General features: G+C 49.6%; 2 protein-coding genes across 2 annotated transcripts in view; one reads left to right on the top strand and one right to left on the bottom strand.

Annotated features, from left to right (window-relative positions):
• Positions 1 to 21,975, top strand: part of LOC100226816 (uncharacterized) — a 1,189,242-nt gene that overhangs the window by 363,532 nt on the left and 803,735 nt on the right. The window lies entirely within an intron of this gene.
• LOC121469068 (uncharacterized) overlaps positions 1 to 21,975 on the bottom strand; it is a 662,903-nt gene that overhangs the window by 296,765 nt on the left and 344,163 nt on the right. The window contains exon 8 of the mRNA XM_072919760.1: positions 4,925 to 5,165. Within this exon, the coding sequence (XP_072775861.1) occupies positions 4,925 to 5,165 (241 nt within the window). The remainder of the gene's footprint in view (positions 1 to 4,924; positions 5,166 to 21,975) is intronic.

Below are 21,975 nucleotides of genomic sequence, written 5' to 3'. Positions count from 1 at the left end.
CTCTGCATTGTAATAGTACTCATACAAGGTGCCAGCCTCTTAATGCACCAAAAACTCCCAGGAATTGCCTGCAGGCTATTCCGTTTATCACTTTGGCATTTTTCCTTTATTTAAACCCTCTTTTACAAAATCTCAGTCTTTTCTAGTTCTCTTCTCACACAATCTAACTAAAGCATTGTTTCTACTGACACTTATTTCATTGCCCTGCGAAAGGCTGTGCCTGTTACAGCAAAAACTGATATGCTCACAAACACAGAACCCTGTCCTTATCTCAAATTCAAGGAGAGTCAGGGCTTAAGTTGTTGTGAGGGAGGAATTCTTGGAATTCCTTTGATTTGTTTTACTACAGTTAAACATAAATCATTATACTATAGCTCTTCTGCATAAAATGCTACACTTGTTGCAAAAAATATCTTAAAATCTCTATAAATACAACTATATAATCTCGAGAATTAAAATACTATAATGTGGGGGACAATCACACAAACTCACTGGGAATTTCACTGGTGGTATCTCTTAAAGTGTCCCCTTTTCTCAACACAGCACAGCATAACAGCACACAGTAAAATTCCAGGAATCCAAGTCCGAACCACTGGGGCAGAGGAACCCCCCCAGTTCGTCTAGCCACTGTTCAAATGCACACAAATCACCGCCTGTAAACACAGTGAACGCCCTCAGCCCCGTTTCTCCGCTTGTTTCCCTTCTCCGCGGGCACTCAGGCCCAGGAGCGAGGCCGGGCCCTGCCGGCTCTGAGGGACTGCCCAGCAGTGCTGCTCTGGCACCCCAGGGCCCTCTCAGTCCGGCCCTTTATCGCACACCAGCGCTCCTTGGCTGTCTCCGCAGGTGGCAAGCGAGGCAGAGCAGAGCCCCTCCAGGGAAATTCCCCGGGTGTGCCAAGGAGGTCTGTTCTACCCCCTGCCCCTGCGAGGACAGAAAATCTCCTGCCTGACTCGCCATGATGAAACACGGATGAAAAGTGGAACCCTACAATTTTAATAAAGATTTGTAGGGAATAGGTATGTTTATTTATAGCGCTGTGGACGTATGTCAGGACTTATTGCTCTTTAATGGACATGCGTCCACAGCGTTATAAATAAGCATACCCATTCCCTACAAATCTTTATTAAAATTGTAGGGTTTGATTTTTCATCTGCATTTCACTCCCCAGGAGCAGGAAAATCCCCATTCCCTGTTTCCTTGTGGCTGCAGCCTGGAACATCCACTCAGAATGATGAACTTTCTGACAGCCCTGCTGAATGACACCAGGACAAGGTTGGTGAGAAAGGGAGGAAAATGTGTTTTGATAGGAAATTACAAAATTATTTCTTTCTGTCGCATTAGTTTTTAGTCCATTGCAACTCTGTTTTCACATAGTTATAGCATGGGAAAAATGTAGCCACAACCATGTGCCACCCAAACCAGGGTAAGCTAGACCACATGGTGACACCGAACAAGGTTTCTATATCCAGTGCAACAAAAAAAAAATATGTTACTCAAGAACTGTTATTCTTATTTCAGCCTGTTTCTCTCAATGCCCTCAGGCTGCACATCGGGTGCCAAAACTGGTCTTGGTTTACAAGACAGGTGGCTGCTAGGGAAGGCAGCAAAAAGCCTCCTGTGGAATGGAGAATGTAAACCCCCTCCCTCCAAATTATTAGAATCATGAAATCAAGGGGCTCTCAGGCAGGCAAAGATATGGGAATGGGAATATCAGCTCTTTCCTAGTGTGTATAACAAAGCAAACAAGCAGCAGCAGCTGCGGCACGAACAGCAAACAGAGCAGAGCCCAGTCCCGGCCTTTGGGCCGTGGCGCTTTCCCTGCGGTGCAGTTCCGGGCACAGCCAGCAGGGGCGCTGTGGCTCCCGGGGCAGGGCAGGTGCGCTGACCCCCACGCGGCTGCAGGGGGCGCTCCGGCCGGGCTCGGCAGCGCGGGGCCATGGCGGCTTTGTCCGAAGGGGGAAGGGCTGGAGAGAGGCTTTGCTTCACAAACCCCGGGGCAGCCGGCTCCGGTGCCCCAGCAGGACTCTCAGAAAGCAGTCAGCTCGGTGCCCCAGCAGCACTGGCAAAAAGCAGTCAGCTGGGCTGGCAGGATGTCTCGGCAGGCAGGGGGTGAGGGGCTCCAAGCAGGGCAGGGAGAGCCCAGCTCAGGATCCTGGGCACCCGAGCAGACAGGGATAGGTCTCTCTTTTAGTGGGGCAGGTGTAAATAAGGTCCCAGTTTAGTGGCTGTTCTCACGAGCAGAGGCTCATCCCAGGACAGAAGAAACAGCTCTGGCCCGGGCTGTGGCAGCAGCAGTGGAAACTCCAATCTCCAAGAGCAGCAGCTCCTCCCAAAATAAGGGATCAGCCAATAAACATCAGCCAATGATAAGGAACAAACAGAAAGGAAAAACCCAACCCCCAACACTGGTTTATAATTCCTAATGCTAAGGGAGAATTGTATAAAGTTTTAATTCCACCTTTATAATTGTTTACATACGAGCTCTTGAAATGTCAGGGGTAGGGATTGGAACCTGCTGCTCCAAGGCTCCTCTCACAAAAAAGAGGCTTAGAAAGGCTGGCGGTCCTTGGAGGTATTTGGGGATCTATTGGGGCTATTGGGGGTCCTTTCTGTGCCTCCTGACCTGACAGGAGCTTCTCTAATAAACTTTGGCTAAAGCTCCCAGTCTGCCCATGACAGGAGCCCCTGGGAGTGCCTGTGACATCCCGGCTCTTTGGCAGCCTGGGGACACTTAGAAAGTCCCCATGAAACCCCTCTGAGGGCCTGTCAAAATATCTGAAAGGTTGGTGGTCCAAGCCCAGCCAGGGATGCCATTTATGTCAGAATCTGTGGTATTTAAATGATCCCAAAATTGTAGAAAGTCCCTGTCTTTGAGCCCCTCTGCCAAAGAAGAAGTCATAATTCGTCTGTGCTGGTATTCAAGGTTGTTTATTCTTGCTTATCTATAACATGTTCTTTCTGACCTGAAGTAGGCCTTTCTTGCGGGACAGCGTGCAGGGCTCTGCCCCTCAGTGGGAAGTTACAAACATTATATACCAGAAACTACCTGTGCTATATTTACAATAATGTGCCAATACCTACCACCTCTGTTGAACAATGTGTCCCCAGTCTAAACCAACAGAAAAATGCCAACACTGCAGTGAAACATGGAAGACATGAAGAAGATGAAAAAGGACAAGGACACACACGATTTCCTCCATCTTGCCTCCTTTGAACCCCTTACCTAGAATCCTAAAATTCTACTTTTGCACCCGTGTCACACTAATTATTACTCATATCAAACATTCAGAGCTTGTAATTCATCCTGTAAGATTGAAAACTCTTTTCCATGGACAGAGATCACAGACAGTGTCTCTGGGGGCCCTGTCCAGGGGGGTTCCTGACCCCTGCCAGGGTCCCAGACCTGCCAGGGCAGCCAGAGGGATGCCCTGGATTACCACAGCAAACCTCATCAGGACCCATTGCTATGGTCAGTTTCCATGGCAACCATCACCAGCCCCTGTTGCTATGGTCAGTTTCCATGGCAACCATCACCAGCCCCTGTTGCTATGGTCAGTCCCTGGGCAGCTCCATGGAGACCCCATGCCAGGGGTGGTTGCCATGGACACCAGCTCAGGCCTGCAGCCAGAGCCCGTTTCCATGGCAACCATTGGCACTCCCATCCCCAGGATCATGGGATCCCAGAAGCACAGAAGTGGCTGAGCTGGGAGGGACCCATCAGGATCCTCGAGTCCAGCTGCTGGCCCTGCACAGGACACCCCAACACTGCCAGCCTGGGCCTGGCAGCGGTGTTCAAACCCTGCTGGAGCTCAGAGAGCCCTGGAGCTGTGACCCTTCCCTGGGGAGCCTGGGCAGTGCCCCAGCAGCCTCTGGGCAAAAACCTTTCCCTGAGATCCAACCTCAGCCTGCCCCGACGCAGCTGCAGCTGCTCCCTCCACTCCTGTCCCTGGGCACCAGAGTGAAGAGGTTCCCTCAGCCCCAGCCAGGGACCTGCTCCAAAGGCTGCTGCCATGGCCACCAGGGCTGGCACCAGCTGGGATGCTTGGTATCCACAGGCCGGGATTCAGGAATGGAATTCCCCAATTTCCTGCTCCTGCTAAAACCACGCTGGCTCTCGTTGCCCTCCCACCTCCCACTGAAGGAAAAAAATGGAAAGATCCCAGGCTGGGATAAGAACAATTTACTGGGAACAGCAACGAGATAAGGAACAAACTGGAACAGAAAAAATATTGACAACAGAAGGGATAAGAAAAACTATTTACAGGGGAAATTACATCACTATCAATTCTACCTTCCTGGCCACATGTCTCCTCCTGCCTGAAAAGGACACCCTTCTCAGAGAGAGAGAGAGAGAGTCCCTTTCCTGCCCCTGGCAATGACCTGAGGTGGGAGTGAATGTAGTGACAGGGCCATGGCCGGACCCTCTTCAATCCCACATAAGGTCATTGGCAGGGGCAGGAGAAGGTACAGGTGTCTTCCCAGCATGGATCGCAGGTAACAGGGATCACCCGGGCTCTTCCCAATGTGGGTTCTTCAATGGGGGATGAAGCTGGAGTGGTGCACGAAGGTCCTCCTGCAGTTGGGGCACTCACAGGGCTTCCCTCACCAGTGGCTCTGTTGGTGTTGGGTCAAGTAAGAGCTCTGGGTGAAGCTCTTCCCACACTGGGGACACTCGTAGGGCCTCTCCCCAGTGTGGATGCGCCGGTGGGTGACAAGGGTGGAGTTTTGATTGAAGACCTTGCCACAGTCGGGGCAGAGGAAGGGCCTCTCCTCGGTGTGGATGCGCCGGTGGGTGACAAGAGTGGAGTTTTGCTTGAAGCCCTTCCCGCAGTCAGGGCAGCGGAAGGGCCTCTCATCCGTGTGAATCCGCTGATGCACAAGGAGAGCAGAGCTGCTGTGAAACCTCTTCTGACACTCAGGACACTCGTAGGGCCTCTCCCCAGTGTGGAACCTCTGGTGGATGATGAGGTGGGAGCTGCAGCTGAAGCCCTTCCCACACTCCCCACATTCGTAGGGCCATTCCCCAGTGTGGATCATCTGATGTTGTTTCAGACTGTTGCTATGCCTGAAGCTCTTCCCACACTCCAAGCACTTGTAGGGCTTCTCCCCATCATGAAGCTTCTCAGGGACCACCAGCTCCGAGCTCTGGCTGAAGCTCTGCCCACCTTCCTGACCCAGAGTGGGCCTTTCCTCCTCAGAGCACCCTGGGCTGGGTTTCCAGCCCCTCCTTGTGTGGGATCTCCAGGGCTTTTCCTCCCCGTTGGATTCTTGTTCTGTGGAGTTGCTCAAATCGGCCTCTTCCATGAGGTTGTGCTGCAGAGATTTGTCCTTCCTGGTCTCCATCATCAGCTCCTGCTCTGGGGTAGGAAGGACAAGGAGAGGATGGGATTTGCCTCCGTGCCACAAGGAAGGGTAAGGAGATCCCCCCAGTGCATCCCCGTCAGGAGAGCGTCGGCAGCGGGGCTGTCCTGCAGCCAGGGGCCAGGCTGGGCCGGGAGATGGAACAGGAGAGAGGGGGAAAGGGGCACTGACTTCCTCCTCACCTGCCTCGGTGTCCCAGGGCTCCTTCCTCTTCCTCACAGCCTTCTCCTCCATCTGGCAAAGGGCTGGGGATGGGAAATTCTGTTTTGGGAGGAAAACAAGGGATGAGCACATTCAGTATTGTCCTGGGTGGAAGGCAAACCAGGGAGAGAGTCTAAGCCAGAATCACAATTGACTAAGAAAATTAAGATCAAGGCAACGATACAGAAACACTGGCTTAATCGGACAGAGTCAGGATATAACCTGACACCCCGTTGCTCAGGGTGGTGGTAGCAGTCTGATGAAATGATGGCTGCAGTCCGGCTGGAGTGATGAACGTGATTCTGTCAATGTGGTGATCCTGTAGAAGGGTCTGGTCTTCCTCTGAAAGTCCAGTGGTGGGTTTGGAGCTCTTGTCCTCTGGGAATGCAGTAGGCAAGGTGGTCATGGTGTTGCAAGGGTGAGATTATATCCAGGTAGGAATGCTTGGTTCCTCCCCCTGGGCGGAGCATCCCACAATGGGATCATGTAATTTTATCAGTCCTGCAGTGACACTCAAAGGCCCATTAACAGAAGATGGCCCCTGGAGGGCGTTATCAGGGCTGAGCCATGGAAGAGATAAAGAACACTGCCCCACCTGTTGATAACAGTTTATGGAGATGGTGACTGAAAACACTTTTGGTTACATCTGACACTGTAACCTGAAACAGTGAGGCAATCCCTGCTCGGGGTGGGGGGGTGAACACCACCCCCCTTACCCAAACTGGCTCAGGTGTAAAACCCCCACCCTGGGAAGGACACGCACACAGGGGACAATGTCACACTTGCCCGGCCCCAGGGGAGATCTCTGTCCCTGTCACTCCCTTGCTCTCCCCCCTTTTTTCTTTCTTTCCATCCCTCTCTCTACCTCACATTTGTTGTTCAATAAAATCCACCTTGGATTTGGTCTTGGTAGCACCTTAATTGGGGCAGAGGATTTCTCTAACAATTTTATTAACCAGCTTGCAACATTATTTTGCACAGTGAGTTCAGGGCACTGCTGTCTGACCCCAAGTGCCTTTTTGACAACAGCATGGGTCCCTCCTATGAGGAGGTTCTGCCTCTTTCTGGAGGAACTCTTGGAAACTTGGATGCAGCTTCCTCTGAGCAACTTTTGGGAGAACTTATGAGGAAAATGGCTGTTGTGGGTGGCCAGTGTAAAGAAAATATATTCCTGTCCTTCCCTGAAAAGTTCGTTGTTACAGCATTTTTGAGAGAAAGAGGGCATGAATTGTGAAAGTTGAGCTACTCCAGGCTAGGCCTCAGATTGAGGCCTGGTGGGGCCCTCAAAGCCTCTGACGCAGTTAGAAATTCAGGGTTGTGGCGCAGATAGAAAATAGTCTTAAGGTATTGTAGGGACCACCGGGGGTGAACTAGTATAGGTTTTATGGTGTACAGTGCAGGCCGTTTTAAGGAAAAGGTAAACAATGTTAGCCTACCAATCAGAGTGTCTTTGTTTCTGTAAACTATATAGAAGCTTATATAAACTACCACCTTATCTTGAATAAAGGGAAAAACGCTTGATGAACCACATTGGTTTGAACCTGCGTTTGTCTTGTCCAGCTTTCCGTTTTTCTGAGATTCCCTGGCTTTAAGTGGCGCCCGGACCAGGGACTCAGGAGGCTCCGAGAAGGCTGCCAAATTACTTTTAGAGTAACGGGCAGTCAGGTTTGAGTCGCGCGACAGGAATTCAGGTCCAAATCGCCTCATGGTGACGGGACCGGGATCCCAAATTCACTTTTTGTGAACGGGGATCAGGTGGAACGGAGCAGAAGTCTCCAAACTCCGAATTGGGCCGTTTCCCAACGGGAGGAAAAAGACTCTTCGCATTGTTGTTTGTTTGCGAGAGTCCGTTGGAGCAGTGGGAAGACCTCGGCGTTCACAAAGGGACCCGAACGGCGGGTGTGGATGTGGCCGAGGCCGGAGAGCTGGAGCGGGGGTGCTGCCTTGCCGAAGAAAAGCGAGAGCGGAGCAGCCCGCAGAGGTTGGAGGTAAGCCGCGAAGGGAAAGAAAGGGGACGTATTAAGAACGTCTGAGGAAGAGCACCGCGGTTTCTTTCACATATCCTCTCTGAGAGAGGGAAAAAGATAAAAAGAGTCCGATCTTATGCAAGCAATTGACTCGGGGGGCAGAAAGGACAAGAAAACACTATTAGAGCTTGGAGGTGTTTGGAAGAAAGTTTTATATACCTTACAAAGCATGGCCGCGGAGAAAGAGGCAGCGGAAGCTGCCATTCGAGCATTCGAGCAATCCACAGCAGAACAAATAGAAACGCGAAAGCCATCGCGGGTTGAAAAATTCTTTAATGTTTGTAATATGCGGCCAGTGCGCGGGCAGAAAGCCCCAGTCAGCCCCTCTGTCAGAGATGTTGTCGCTCGTTTGGAGGGCGGCACGGAGCGGCAGGCAGAGCGGGGCCGGCCGGAGCGGGGCCAGCCGGCACCGAGGCTAAGGCGGCCCCGGGGCGGAGCGGACTTCGGCCGAGACACAGAAGGTTCCTTGTTGCCGAGCAACAGCGCAAGGGTGGAGACGAGCATTCCCCGGGGCTCGGCCGCGCTGGAGTCGGAGCAGGCGGGGCGCGGCCGCATCAGGAGCGTCTCCTCGCCCGTCCCCACAGTGACGCAGCAAGGACGGGGGCGAGACGGCACCGTCCCGTTTCCCTTCCCCCCCCCCCCCCCGCAGCGCCCAGCAATGGTGGCGGAGGCGCTGCACAGCTTGGTTGCCATGGTAACAACAACGCCGAGAGCAGCAGTGCCACCGATGGCGAGATTGCAACACTACAGCAAAAATTTCAACAGCATTTTTCCAATTCCTCGCAAGAGTCAGAAGACATAATGAAAAAGTATAGCAGTACTGAGTGTTTTCCAAGAAACCAAGAGGGATGGACATTATGCAAATCAAAGTTATTTCAAATACAATGTGGATGACAATTACTGTAAAACAAAAAAGGATAGAGATGTTAATAATTATTTAATTGCTAAAAATGTCTTTGAAAGCAAAGATTTGAGAAAAGTCAGTCAGATGGAATGTTGGCATTGAGTTCACAATTTCTGTTTTTGAGTTTTTATAGATAATAAGATAAATAATAATTGTCAAGTTTTTATGGATAATGATAAGTAGTGATTGTTACTAATGTTATATGAATGCTTGACAAGATTGTTTTAAACTATTTTAAACATTTCTTGTTAATAGGTTGATCATATAATGTAAGTTGTCTGATTTTTGTGATAAGAATTATTATTAAGATGTTAAGGTACTGAGATGTTGTTTTAATATTTACCGTCAGTTTTCATATGTTTTATGGGTTTTTTTAGGTGATTGATTGTGAGATGTATTTTTCAGGATCCTGTGTGTTTGATTTTTTAACTACTCATGTGTTTTCTTTATTCAATTTTCTATGCAGCTGCAGTTCATCTTTTAAAAATTTATAGTCCAAGTTCTAGTTCAAGATTTCAGACTTCAAATTCTCAGATTTTTGAAGAAAAGGTTTGTTGTATTTAGAGAATTTTTGTCTTGAAACAAATTTTAGACAGGTTCAATCATTTGATGTTTTGATAAACTGTTAATAATAAGGTTTTTCACTTATAACTGTTATTTTTAAGACTTCTGTTTTAAACATATCCTCCAATTAGAGTTTGAGCTCTGGCCAGGCTCTGGCTCTACGTGGATGATGTGATTGATCCAGGTGTTTTCTGCATCAAAAAAGTATTCAAGTCCTTTTGGCTTGACAATTTGACCATACAGGACAGCTGAGCCTCAAAGGAGGTTTTGGAGAGACATGATCCGGACATGTTTTATCCGAATCTCTGTTGTTTTAAGGTTTTTCAGCTGCTGCAGACTCTGGGATGACAATTTGATAGTGTAGCACTTGGTAACTGTGATTTTATATGTAATATTGATTGTGTATTGTTTGATTGATTTTTATTTGTTGTTAGTTTTCTTTACTATAGGCATTGTTTTGTTCTTAATGTTTTTCATGTTTATAACAAAGATGTTGATATTTCCATTTCTTCATGCAAGTTTTAGGGAACAGAATTAAGAGAGGACCCTCCAGTCCCTGTGGGGGTGCTGGGTTTGTTTGTGTTTTAACAGGTGCAGAATCAAAATGGATTTCAGTGAAGAATGTGGAACTTATCAATTGCAAGAGGGCACTGATCTCTCCACAAGTGGATCAGAGGATGCACAGCAAAAGTGGATTGTGCAAAGATTTGTGTTTCACCCACAGAAGATCGTGGCCTTTGAGGTTTTTTTTATATAAGTATGTTTTTAATGATGTTATAGAATTTTTTTTGCTAAGTTTTTAATAAGTTTTAGTAATGCCTGTGATTTTTCTGTTCATCTTGCCATTGTCTTTCAATGGCAAAAGAAAAAGAGGGAGGTCCCAACGGGGATCAACAGAAATTCTACTTGAGTGAGTGTTTTTACCCATCCAACCAAGAAGTCGTGTGATGGACAGGACAGATGCTCTTGCTGCATTGATACGAAAAGGCAGAAACAGAATTTTAAAAATAGATGAAACAGAAAAATAAGTTGAAATATCATAAGTGTGAAGTTAGATTTATCAGAAGTTAGTTTATTAGAAGTTATAGTTTATGTTTAGAATTAAGATTGTTTCTTTCATGTTAGACAGGGCATTCAAGAACCTGAGAAGAATGTGGTGGGCCTCAATGTTTTTATTTCGCACTTGTTTAATTTTTGGAGTCTCGTTGGGTCCCATGGCAGAGTTCAAGACTTGGACCTGAGCTCAAATAAGTTTAAATAGCACTCTGGGAGCGCAAGCTGTTGCATTTGTGCAAAACCTTAAATTTGCTGATGGTAGTTTTTCAAGAATTTGGTCTTTTGGGTTCTGTCCCAGGAAATTACTGTTTGATATTTGGATCTTATGCTACCAAACCAACTCAAGAAAATGGAAAATTGACAGATGACAACACTTGATTGTCTCCCAGATCACCATTGTATTACAACTATTTAGGATATTGTAACAATTCGACTCCAAGAGGTAGTGCAGGAAAAACTGCCCCCAGGAACCTTCCTCATTTGTGGGGACCGAGCCTGGTCAGCAGTCCCTCAAAATGCTAGGGGAGGCCCATGTTATATCGGTAGGTTGATGCTTTTTGCTCCCACCATATATCAGGTTCTCGAATTGCCTCAGAAGACTCAACGAGCCAAACGCAGTGTTCTCCAAATGGACACTTCATTTGATAACTGGCTCAATTCTTCAGGTTTTTCTGGCTGGGTCAAAGACAGTGTGTGCAAAAATTAGTTCATTGAGCCTTCACTCCAGCCTGAGTAGCTCAAAAGAAAAAGAGGGAATTGTTACAGCATTTTTGAGAGAAAGAGGGCATGAATTGTGAAAGTTGAGCTACTCCAGGCTAGGCCTCAGATTGAGGCCTGGTGGGGCCCTCAAAGCCTCTGACGCAGTTAGAAATTCAGGGTTGTGGCGCAGATAGAAAATAGTCTTAAGGTATTGTAGGGACCACCGGGGGTGAACTAGTATAGGTTTTATGGTGTACAGTGCAGGCCGTTTTAAGGAAAAGGTAAACAATGTTAGCCTACCAATCAGAGTGTCTTTGTTTCTGTAAACTATATAGAAGCTTATATAAACTACCACCTTATCTTGAATAAAGGGAAAAACGCTTGATGAACCACATTGGTTTGAACCTGCGTTTGTCTTGTCCAGCTTTCCGTTTTTCTGAGATTCCCTGGCTTTAGTTCGTTAAAGTCACTGGAGGAAAGGGAGCAAATCATACCAGTGAAACTGACCAGGATCAGTCACCCCAAGGTGAGGAACACAAGGCTACTAAAGTCCTACAAGAAGCCCAGCTCAAGTAGCTAAACTCCCGAATAATTAGTGAATTCGCAGGCTTGGGGGCTTTTCCAAATATGAGAATCATTCTTTTCTTCGTTCCCGTCACCTTTGTGACAGCTCCACAGAGCTTTCCCTTCCTTTTAAAAATCTGTATTGGGCCAAATTTCCGTATTTCGTTTTTGGAACCTGCCAGCATCTGAGGTAGAGCTGTGCTGGAAGTGATGGGATTTGGAATTGCCACAGAATTGCTTCTGCTGCTGGTTTATTAATGTTTGGGATTTGTTTGTGTTTCCATCACAAGAGACTTGTGGGAAGAGCAAATCTTCCTCAAGGCATTTTATGTAGGCTTAAGTTTAATTTCTGCTGAGTTTGTTTGTCTTCTGCCCAGGGGATGCTCAAGGGCTCTCTGGTTTTGGTTTGACCATAATTTTCTTCTGATTTGTCTTTATCACTTGAAAACACCTGAAAAATGACTAAAAAGAGTATTGATCAGAGATGTCAAAAGTCCCACCATTTAAGAGGTATCTGAGGTGGGATTTATGGTTTGGGAATGTATTCTGGAGGATTTGTGGGTTCTTGGGGGATATCTGGTAGTATTCTCCATATCTTTGCACTCCAAAAGCCAAGGTGGATTGCTCTGTCACCTCAAAATTATTCAATCCCACTGGAAACCCCACAATCTTACCCCAAAATTGCTCAATCCCACCTCAAAATGGCTGGTTCCCACCTCAGTCCCATGCCAAAATTACTCAATTCCTCCGCCTCTAGGGTGAGATGGGGTTGGAAGGAGATCGGGAGAAGTGAGATCTAAATTTGAGGTTGTGGGATTAAGATTGTGTGGGTCTGAGTGGTTGTGATTTATTTTGATAGTAAATAAAACTTCCAGAATTATTGATTTCTGTTCCATTCATTTTCTGTCAATTTTGGTTTGTTTTTCAGAGTGCCGCCTTCTCAGCTGATTTTGTTTGTGACCTCCTGTCCCAGACTGAAAAGCAAGATGTGTTCTATTTGCCATCTGTATGGCAGTTGTCCTGTGCTAAGTGGGCAGTTTTTCCTTATCTCTTCCACAATCCCTCAGGGGAGACATCTGCTGATAATGGGCTATTGAATGTCACTGCATGACTGATAAGAACTGTAACATCCCACTGTGAGATGCTCCGCCCAGATGGAGGAGCCAAGCATTCCTACCTGCATCTAATCTTGAGATTCTGGCCCACCAACAAAGCTTTTTCTGGGCTGGATTTCTCAGAGGAACAGCTGCCTCTTCCTCTTCAGAAGAAGACACCCTTTTCTACAGGATCACTTCTCCAACAGAATCACACCTGACACTCCAGGAGGACTGCAGCCACCATTCCAATTGGACTGTGGCCAACACCCTGTCCAACAGAGTGTCAGGTTGTATTCTGGCTCTCTCAGTGTTGTTTTGGTTTACTGCATTGTTTATTTTATCTTTTTATTTTCTTCTCCAATAAAAAGCTGTTATTCCTGCTCCCATATTTTTACCTGAGAGCCCCCCCCTTAATTTCAAATGTATAACAATTCAGAAAGAAAGAATCTACATTTTTCCATTTCAGGGGAGGCCCCTGCCTTCCTTAGCAGACACCTGTCATTCCAAACCAAAACACCTCCTTTCTCTCCTGCCTTCCTTTGCCTGCTCTGTTTCTCTCTCAGTGTCTCCATTGACCCAGGACAGCTCCCACCAAAGGCCCTGCCCTGATTTAATTCCCAATCCATGAGCTACGACAACCATGGGTGAAGTTATGAAGGCTGGCAGTGAAATGTCACTGTAGGATCCTGCTGCACTTGGCTTTCGGCTCTTCCATAAGGACTTTGCCTTCAAGGGCAGGAACATCTTTTCCTGGCTGAGAACTGGAATTCCAGCCCCTGGCAGTGTGTGCCATGGATCCCAGAGGGGCAATCCTGAGGCTCCCAGGGTGCTGCTCCTGCCGTGCCTCCCAAGGAGCTGTGCAGGGCAGGGGACAAGGTGCAGCAGCTGTGTTGGTGCTGCAGTGCCACAGCAGCCCCTGGTTCCAGGAGTTTCCGCACTGCCAACAGCGGTTCCTGGGTCCCATGATGCCCTGCTGTGTCCCCATGGATATTTGGTGGCATGAAGTTCTTCAGTGTCACAATGGCCACCTCACTCCATGAGCTTCTGCAGTGTCCAAATGGCCTCCTTGGATGGGCAGTGTCACCATGGACCATTGGCTCCATGCAGCCCCACTGGGTCACCATGGACTCCTTGGTTCCATGAGGTTCTGGGGGTGTCTCCATGGTCTCCTTGGATCCACAGTGTCACAATGGACCACTGGATCCACGTGGCCCTGCTGTGTCACCATGGCCCCTTGGTTCCATGGGACCCCAGGGTCACAATTGACTCCTTGCTTCGTCATCCTATGGGACAGAACTGTCCTTCTTCTCCAGGGGTCTATGGCCAAAACTGGGATTCCTTCCCCGAATTTCCTTATCTGCAAAGATTGTTCCCCGATGAAATCTGCGAATAGAAACAGGTCTGGCTGCCTTGGCCACCCAGGGGCCACCTCTCATCTGCCTTTCAGACACTGAGTCCGTGTGCTTTTCTTGCTTAAAAAGCATCCATCTCAACCAGGCACCCATGGCCAAAATTTGGGATCTGCCTCCCAAATTGCCTAAATACAAAGATAGCTCCCAGAAAAATGATACCAGGAATCACAAGTCTGGCTGGCCTTGGCTTCCTGAGGTCTGGCACTCATGTTCCTCTGAAACACTGGGGCCCTGTGCTTTCCTTCCTAATGAAAAGAACTCTTCTTCCTGTCCAGGCACCCATGGCTAAACCTGGGATTCCACCTCCAAAACTCAGTACATCGAAGGATTGCTCCCAAGTGAAAGCTGCCAGGACGGACAGGTCTGGCTGCCTTTGGCCTCTTGGGGGCTTCTTCTCATCAGCTTTTGAAATACTGGGGCTCAGTGCTTTCCTTCTAATGGAAAAGAACCTTCTTTTTCCTAAGGTGTCCGTGGTCAAAACTGACATTCTTCATCCCAAATTCCATATATCCAAGGATTTCCCCATGACAAGAGTTTCCAGGAGAAACAGGTCTGGCTGGCTTGGCCTCACAGGAGCCACTCCTCTCCTCTCCTCTCCTCTCCTCTCCTCTCCTCTCCTCTCCTCTCCTCTCCTCTCCTCTCCTCTCCTCTCCTCTCCTCTCCTCTCCTCTCCTCTCCTCTCCTCTCCTCTCCTCTCCTCTCCTCTCCTCTCCTCTCCTCTCCTCTCCTCTCCTCTCCTCTCCTCTCCTCTCCTCTCCTCTCCTCTCCTCTCCTCTCCTCTCCTCTCCTCTCCTCTCCTCTCCTCTCCTCTCCTCTCCTCTCCTCTCCTCTCCTCTCCTCTCCTCTCCTCTCCTCTCCTCTCCTCTCCTCTCCTCTCCTCTCCTCTCCTCTCCTCTCCTCTCCTCTCCTCTCCTCTCCTCTCCTCTCCTCTCCTCTCCTCTCCTCTCCTCTCCTCTCCTCTCCTCTCCTCTCCTCTCCCCCCTCCCCTCCCCTCCCCTCCCCTCCCCTCCCCTCCCCTCCCCTCCCCTCCCCTCCCCTCCCCTCCCCGGCCCCATTGGGGCTCTATTGGGCTGCGAGGCATGATGGGAGTTGTAGGCAAAAGAAAAGTTCATTCTCAGGACCTCCCGGCTCCTCCCAATGTCATCCCCAGTATGCCCCAGTGTTGCCCAGTCTTCCCCACAATGTCCCTAGTTTGTCCCAGTATCCCCCAGTTTCACTCCCACTTTCACTCCCAGTATGTCCCAGTCCTCCCCAGTGTTTCCAAGGACAGTTTAATTTCTCAGGGCTGCCGTGGCAGCCAAACCCAGCAGTGGGGTCAGTGCAGTGCCCATGGCCACAGCCCCTTGCAGTGCCCAGTGCAGCTGGGGCTGATGATCCACCCTCACAGCTGACCCAGGGCCGGTCTGGAGTGGTTTTGGTGGCACCTTGGGCTGGCACACACCTGAGGAGGGTGTCTGTTCTCATGGGGAAACTCAGGAGTTTTAGATTGCTTCAAACATAGAAAAAGGGAAAACCCCTCTTAGGCTGGGTGCAGCCAGCCCTGCGAGCACAGCAGGTCCCAGGTGAATGAGGACAGACAGGATGGGCGGGGCAATGTGGAGCAAGGTTGTCCACGCTGGGGCAGAGCTCAGGGCACAGCTTCTCTGAGCAGGCCAGAGCTCCTGAGGGGAGACCCTGGGTCAATATCAATCACAGAATGCTGCAATTGCCTCTGATCTAAAGAGAAATGTAATAAAATACACCCTTTAAAATAGGAATGTGTATTTCTTACAAGCACTTTGAAATCTTTCTCCACAACTGGAATAGGAAAACTTTAATGACCCTCTCAGGGCTTTGGTGTTGTTTACATCAGACTCAGTCCCTGAGCGTGTCTTTAAAAAACTTCTCCGAAGAACTCAAAGTTAAATTAAAACTCCAAAGTTTCTTGAAGTTTTAATGGGTCCCACTGAGGGACAGGACTGAGAAAGTGTCCCCAGGTTCCAGTTAGAGCAGAACACTGGGGGCAGAGATGACAGCAGGGGACAAGCAAGGGAAAGGTGTCTCTGGTGCTGAGCAAACCTGGATGTGTTTCAGGAATGCAAAGGGCCCAGGCCTGAGCCCCAGCCCCTGGCAAGGCAGATCCTGTCCCTCCCTCATTGCTCAGGGCTCTTCCCGGGATGGGCACTGGGATGTGGGGATGTGCCATGCCAAGGGCAGGACCATGGGGCGGCCCCTGCCAGGCTGCTGAGCAGGGACAAGGAGGCACTGAGGCCCCAGGGCTGCAAGGGTCACTTGTCCCCTCGTGGCCTCAGGCCCAGGGCCAGCAGCCATGGCCAAAGTGCTGCACAGGTTGGCTCTGTCAGGGCCTTGCAGCTGCTGCACATCCCTGTGCCCTCTGCAGCCCAGGCTGTCCCACGGTGTCCCTGCCCTGTGCCTCTGTCCCTGCAGGCTGTCGTCATCCCCCGGCTGCCCCACCTCGCTGGCCCTTCCTTTGCTGACAGCTCTGCCTCCTGCTGCCCCTGCCTGGCCACACAAAGCCTTGGCCTTGATACCAAAAGGGTTAATTCCATTTTTACCCTGCCTGTGAACTTTTAACACAGGAACAAGGTGTGCGGGAGCTGCTTTTCCAGCAAGGACAGTTGGAAGTGTAGAAGACATCTGGCTCAAGAGTGCAGTGATAGAAAAAGCAAGGACTGAACCTGGGAACTTGGGGTGGGTTTTATGGAAATGGGTAAATTGTAATACACATTTAGTGACTGTGTATAAGCAACACACTGGTAGAGTTACATGTCCACATAAGGTTTGGAGTTATCCCTCACTAGACCCAAGGCCTGAATAAATGATCCCCTCTTAAATAGCAAATTAGTGTTAAGGAGCCTTGTTCTGATATTTCAGAGATTTGGTGACCATGGGTCTCACAGAACCCAGGAGTCAGCTGTGACTCTGTCCAAACTCATGGAACAAAGGGTCCATGGTGACACAGCAGAACCCCATGGAACCAAAATCCATTTTGGCACACTGGGGCCACATTGAACCAATGGCCCATTGTGACACCACGGATCCAAGGAGATCATTGTGACCCTGAGAAATCTCTTGGAACCAAGGGGCCATTCTGACACAGCAAGGCCTCGTGGAACCACAGGTCCATTGTGACACTGCAAGGTCACACAGAACCAAGGTGGCCATGGAACCAAGGTTCTGCTATGGAACCTCATGGAACAAAGGGACCATGGTGACACTGTGGAACCAGGGAGACTGTTTATGGCAGTAGGAAAGCTCATGGAACCCCAAGTCCATTGTGACACAGCAAGGCCTCAGGGACCCAAGGGACCATTGTTAAACTGTGTGGCCTCATGGAACCATGAGCCATTGTGACACAGCGTGGCACCTCATGGAGCCAAGAGTCCATTGTTACACTGTGGGGCCCTGTGGAACCAAGGGGACCACAGTGACTTTGTGGGGCCTCATGGAACAATGGAGACTGTTCTGACACTTTGGGACCCACTGGAACCAAGGGGCCCTTAGAGCATGGCAGGGCCTCATGGAATCAAGGGGACTACAGTGTCACTTAGACCATTTGATTTAACCTTACTTACAGGCCTGACTGGCTCAGCTACCCAAGGCACTCAGAGCCCTCCGAGAGCAGCATTTCTGCCACATTTCCCCAGCACAGGCACTCCTGTGTGCACACAGACACAGAGAGTCAGTGCAGGGCACCTGTGAGAAATTCCCCTGAGGACAGGGAAATGCTCCCTGTGGATGCTTTGGCATCTCCCCAGTGGGGAAGGGTTGAGCCTGGAGGAGTGGGGGGATCGGCCCAGGCTCCCTCGTTGTTCCGGATCCCCCCGAGTGCAGCAAACGGGAGAGTTCCCGGCTCAGAGAGGCCCCACTCAGAGGGAGTTACTCGCCCAGGAGAGCTCCAAGGGCTCCTTTTGGAGCGCTGTTTGTAGGGCCCCAAGAGAGGGGCGTCAGTCCCAGCCATGTTTCACCCTGGCCGCACTTGGCATCAGCAGCTTTCTTTGGCAGGGTGAGAACAGGGATGTTGTGCCACTGAGGGAACACAAACAGTTCCCAGGGCTGCTCCTAAAGCAGCCAGGAGCTGGTTGGGCAGCAGCAGTGCCTGGAGCAGACAGGGTTTGTGATGAGCTCCAGAGGAGCTGAGCCCAGGGGCTGCTGGCCAAGGCCGAGGCCCAGCGAGCATTTCTCATCTGGCAGGGCGGCCTGAGAAGGGGAGGGGGGAATGCATCAGCACAGGAACCACGGAACCAAGGGACCATTGTGACACTGTGGGGGTCTGTGAGACCAAGGGGCCATTGTGACACTGTGGGGCCCTGTGAGACCAAGGGACCATTGTGACACTGTGGGGCCTGTGAGACCAAAGGACCACTGTGACACTGTGGGGCCTGTGAGACCAAAGGACCATTGTGACACTGTGGGGCCTGTGAGACAAAGGGACCACTGTGACACTGTGGGGCCTGTGAGACAAAGGGACCATTGTGACACTGTGGGGTCTATAAGACCAAGGGACCATTGTGACACTGTGGGGCCTGTGAGACCAAGGGACCATTGTGACACTGTGGGGCCTGTGAGACCAAGGGACCATTGTGACACTGTGGGGTCTATAAGACCAAGGGACCACTGTGGCACTGTGAGGCCTGTGAGACCAAGGGACCATTGTGACACTGTGGGGCACCATGGAACCAAGGAGACCATTGTGACCCTGAGGGGACTCATGGGATCATGGAGACCATTGGGACACTATGAGGCCCCATGGAATAAGTAAATCATTGTGACACTGTGAGGCCTCATGGAACCAGTGAGACTACTGTGACACTGGGGGTCCCCACAGCACCAAGAGGACCATTGTGACACTGTGGGGCCTCATGAAACCAAGAGGCCTTTGTGACACTGCAGGGCTGCATGGGACCAAAGGTCCATTGTGACATTGTAGGGCCTCGAGTCATCAGTTGTCCATTGTGACACTGTGGAGCCAAAGGAGACCATTGTGACACTGCAAACCAGCAGGCTCCAAAGGTCCATTGTGACCCTACAGGGCTCATGGAACAGAGGAGTCACTTGTCATTGTGAGGCCTGGGGAACCACGGAGATCACTGGGACACTGCAGGGTCTCATGGAACCTTTGGGACCATTGTGAAACTAAAGGGCCTCATGGAACCCAGGAGCTATTGTGACACTGTGGGACCCCATCGATCTAAGGGTCCATTGTGACACTGTATTTCTTCTTGTAATCAAGGAGCAATTGTGACACAGGGCCCCATGGAACCAAAGGAACACGGAACATGTCTGGCTGGTTTGCCCTCCCGTGGACTGCCTGACTGGTCCAGCTGACCTTGACATGTTTAGGGTCTCTTCTCACCTTCTACTGAAACACTGGCGCGCCATTCTTTCCTTCCTATGGAAAATAACTCTCCTCCTCCTCCAGACACCCATGGACAGAATTGGGATTTTACCTCCAAATTTTCTTGTATCCAGCGATTGTTCCTGTAGGAATATTGGCAGGACAAATCTGGTTGGCAATGGTTTCATCAGGGTCAACTCCCATCTGTCCTCAAAACACTGGGGAAGGCTCCATGCTTTCCTTCTTTTGGGAAAGAACTGCTTCTCCAGGTGCCCATGGGCAAAATTTGGATTCTGTCTCCAAAATTCCCTATATCCAAAGGTTGCTTCCAGACAAAATCTGCCATTCCTGACAAGTGTTGCTGGCCTTGGCCTAGTGAGGCTCTCATCTGCCTTCCAAACACTGGGGATCTGTGCTTTCCTTCCTATGGAAAAGAACTGTCCTTCTCCTGCAGGTGCCCATGGGAAAAATTGGGATTTTACCTCCAACATTGCCTGTTGTGACAGACTGGAGGAGATTGTTGGCTGGAAACATTTCGTGTGTTGGGAAGGAAGGGGCAGGTCCAGCCTTGCCCTGCCCTGGAACCCCAGCCCTGTCCTGCCCTGGAACCCCAATCGCCCCAGAGCCTCTATCCCAGCCCAGCAGTGTCTGCCAGTCCCTGGCACAGCACAGGCAATGCTCCACAGCCACCTCTGGAGCCCCAGCCCAGCTCCTGAGTGACCAAATGACCCCAAGTTCCAGCTGGGGGAAGGGCCCAGGAAGATCAAGGGGTATGTAAGGCTGACCACAAGGCAAGCACACATCTTGGCTCTACCTCCTCTTGGAATTTCTATCTGAACCCCACTGGAATCGAGGAGTTAGTAGCTCTGTGTGTGCTTCCCTAAGTCCTATTTTTCCTTTCCTTCTGTGTCTACTTCTTCTATTTCTGTCCTCTTGCAAATTTTGATTAACTTAAAATTGATCAGGTGTAGTGTGTGTGAAGTTCAATGGGCCAAGGTAATGCTTTGAGAAGTGTTTTCTGGAGATTGAATATCAAATTAAATCTTTTGCCAAAGTTTCTCTGATTTCCTAAAGTTCCCAGCAAAAGCTGTTGTGTTGTTTTGAGTTCCTGAGAATCTCTTGTTGGTATTTCTCCAGGGAGTCCAACTCAGAGGACACAAACAATTGTCAGTCCTTTTAAATGTCTCCTTTAGAGAGTTGTCTGGGGGATGGGGGTCAGGGCTTGTGTGTCCTGCTTGGCACAGCCCAGGCAGGGCTTTCACAGCCCCATCCCACACTCCATTTCCCAGCTGGAGCCGCTGGTGCCTCTGAGTTCTGCTGCCCCAACCCCAGGGACATTCTCCTTGTCTGCCCATTCCCCCAGGGTCTCTGGGCAGGGATGGCCTCAGTGGGGGCTGCTGACATCCTCAGCAACTTGGAGGCTGCTGCTGAATTTTACTGCTCCAGAGGCTTCTTCAGCCTTCAGCTCTCCAGTTCAGGAATTCAGTGGCCCAGGGCTTATTAACATTCAGAACACATTAACAAACCAAGCCTCTGGAAACAATTTGATCTAAATTTTCAAATCTTTTGTGGTTAAGTAGAATTCAGAAGTGTATTTGAAGTATATTATATGTAGCAAGACAGTGAAAAAAGATTTCCTAGGTCCTATTTAGGTTTTTTTCCCCTGTTAATTCACTGATATGTGCAATCTCCAATTGGCACTGAATCCAAGCACCTCCTCATGCAGTTTGAATAGATATGAAAATCAGATGTGGGGGTCAGAGGCTGCCTGGGGCACAGGGACCATGAAATTATCAAGTTTTCAATGATCTGTGAAAGAAGGAGGAGCAGCAACAAAACTTCCACACTGGAATTAGGAAGGGCAGCCTGTGGCCTATTTAGGATGCAGATTTGGGGAGTTCTGAAATAGGCATTGATTTTTTTAAGGGAAACAGCCCTTAAAATCAAAGGGGTGCAGGAAGGATGGGCACATTTCAGGAAAGTAATCTTAAGGGGGAAGGAACAGCCTGTCCCAGTGTGGCAAAATATGAGCTAGTGAGGAAAATGACTGTCCTGGCTGCCCATGGAACTTTTGTAGGAACTCAGGAAAGAAGAGGGTGCATTAACTTTGGACAGAAGGTCAGTCAATTTAGCAAGTGTTTAAGGATGTTGTTAGGTCATGCAAAAAAAAAAAGGAAAGAGCTGAAATCTCAATTAGAGATTAACCTGGCCACTTGTGTGAATAAGAATAGAAAATATTTCTATAAATAAATTAATAGCAAAATGTGGTATAAGGAGAACCTCTACTCTTTATTGGATGCAGGGGAAAATATAGTAACTAAACATAAAGAAAAGGTCAAACTACTTAACACCTTGTTTGTATCAATTTTCCATATTAGGACAGGTTGTCCTCAGGACAAGAGTTCTCCTGAGCTGCCAGATGGGCTCAGGGAGTAGAACAGGCCCCTGTAATCCAGGAGGAAGCAGCTGCTGACCTGCTGAGCCACTCAGACGCTCACAGGTGTATGGGATGGGATGGGATCCATCCTAGGGGGATGAGGGAGCTGGTGGATGAGCTCCCCAAGCTGCTCCCCATCATTTACCATCAGTCCTGGCTCACCAGGGAGGTCCCAGAGCACTGGAGGTGCCAGTGTGAGCCCATCCCCAAGAAGGGCTGGAAGGAGGATCTGGGGAACTCCAGGCCTGTCAGCCTGACCTCGGTGCCCGGCAAGGTTATGGAACAGATCACCTTGAGTGCCACCACAGGGCACCC

This window comes from Taeniopygia guttata, chromosome 30 (genome assembly GCF_048771995.1).
Source record: "Taeniopygia guttata chromosome 30, bTaeGut7.mat, whole genome shotgun sequence".
Classification (NCBI taxonomy): domain Eukaryota; kingdom Metazoa; phylum Chordata; class Aves; order Passeriformes; family Estrildidae; genus Taeniopygia; species Taeniopygia guttata.
Note: the sequence above shows the minus strand (reverse complement) of the source record. Positions and strands in the feature narration are given on the sequence as shown.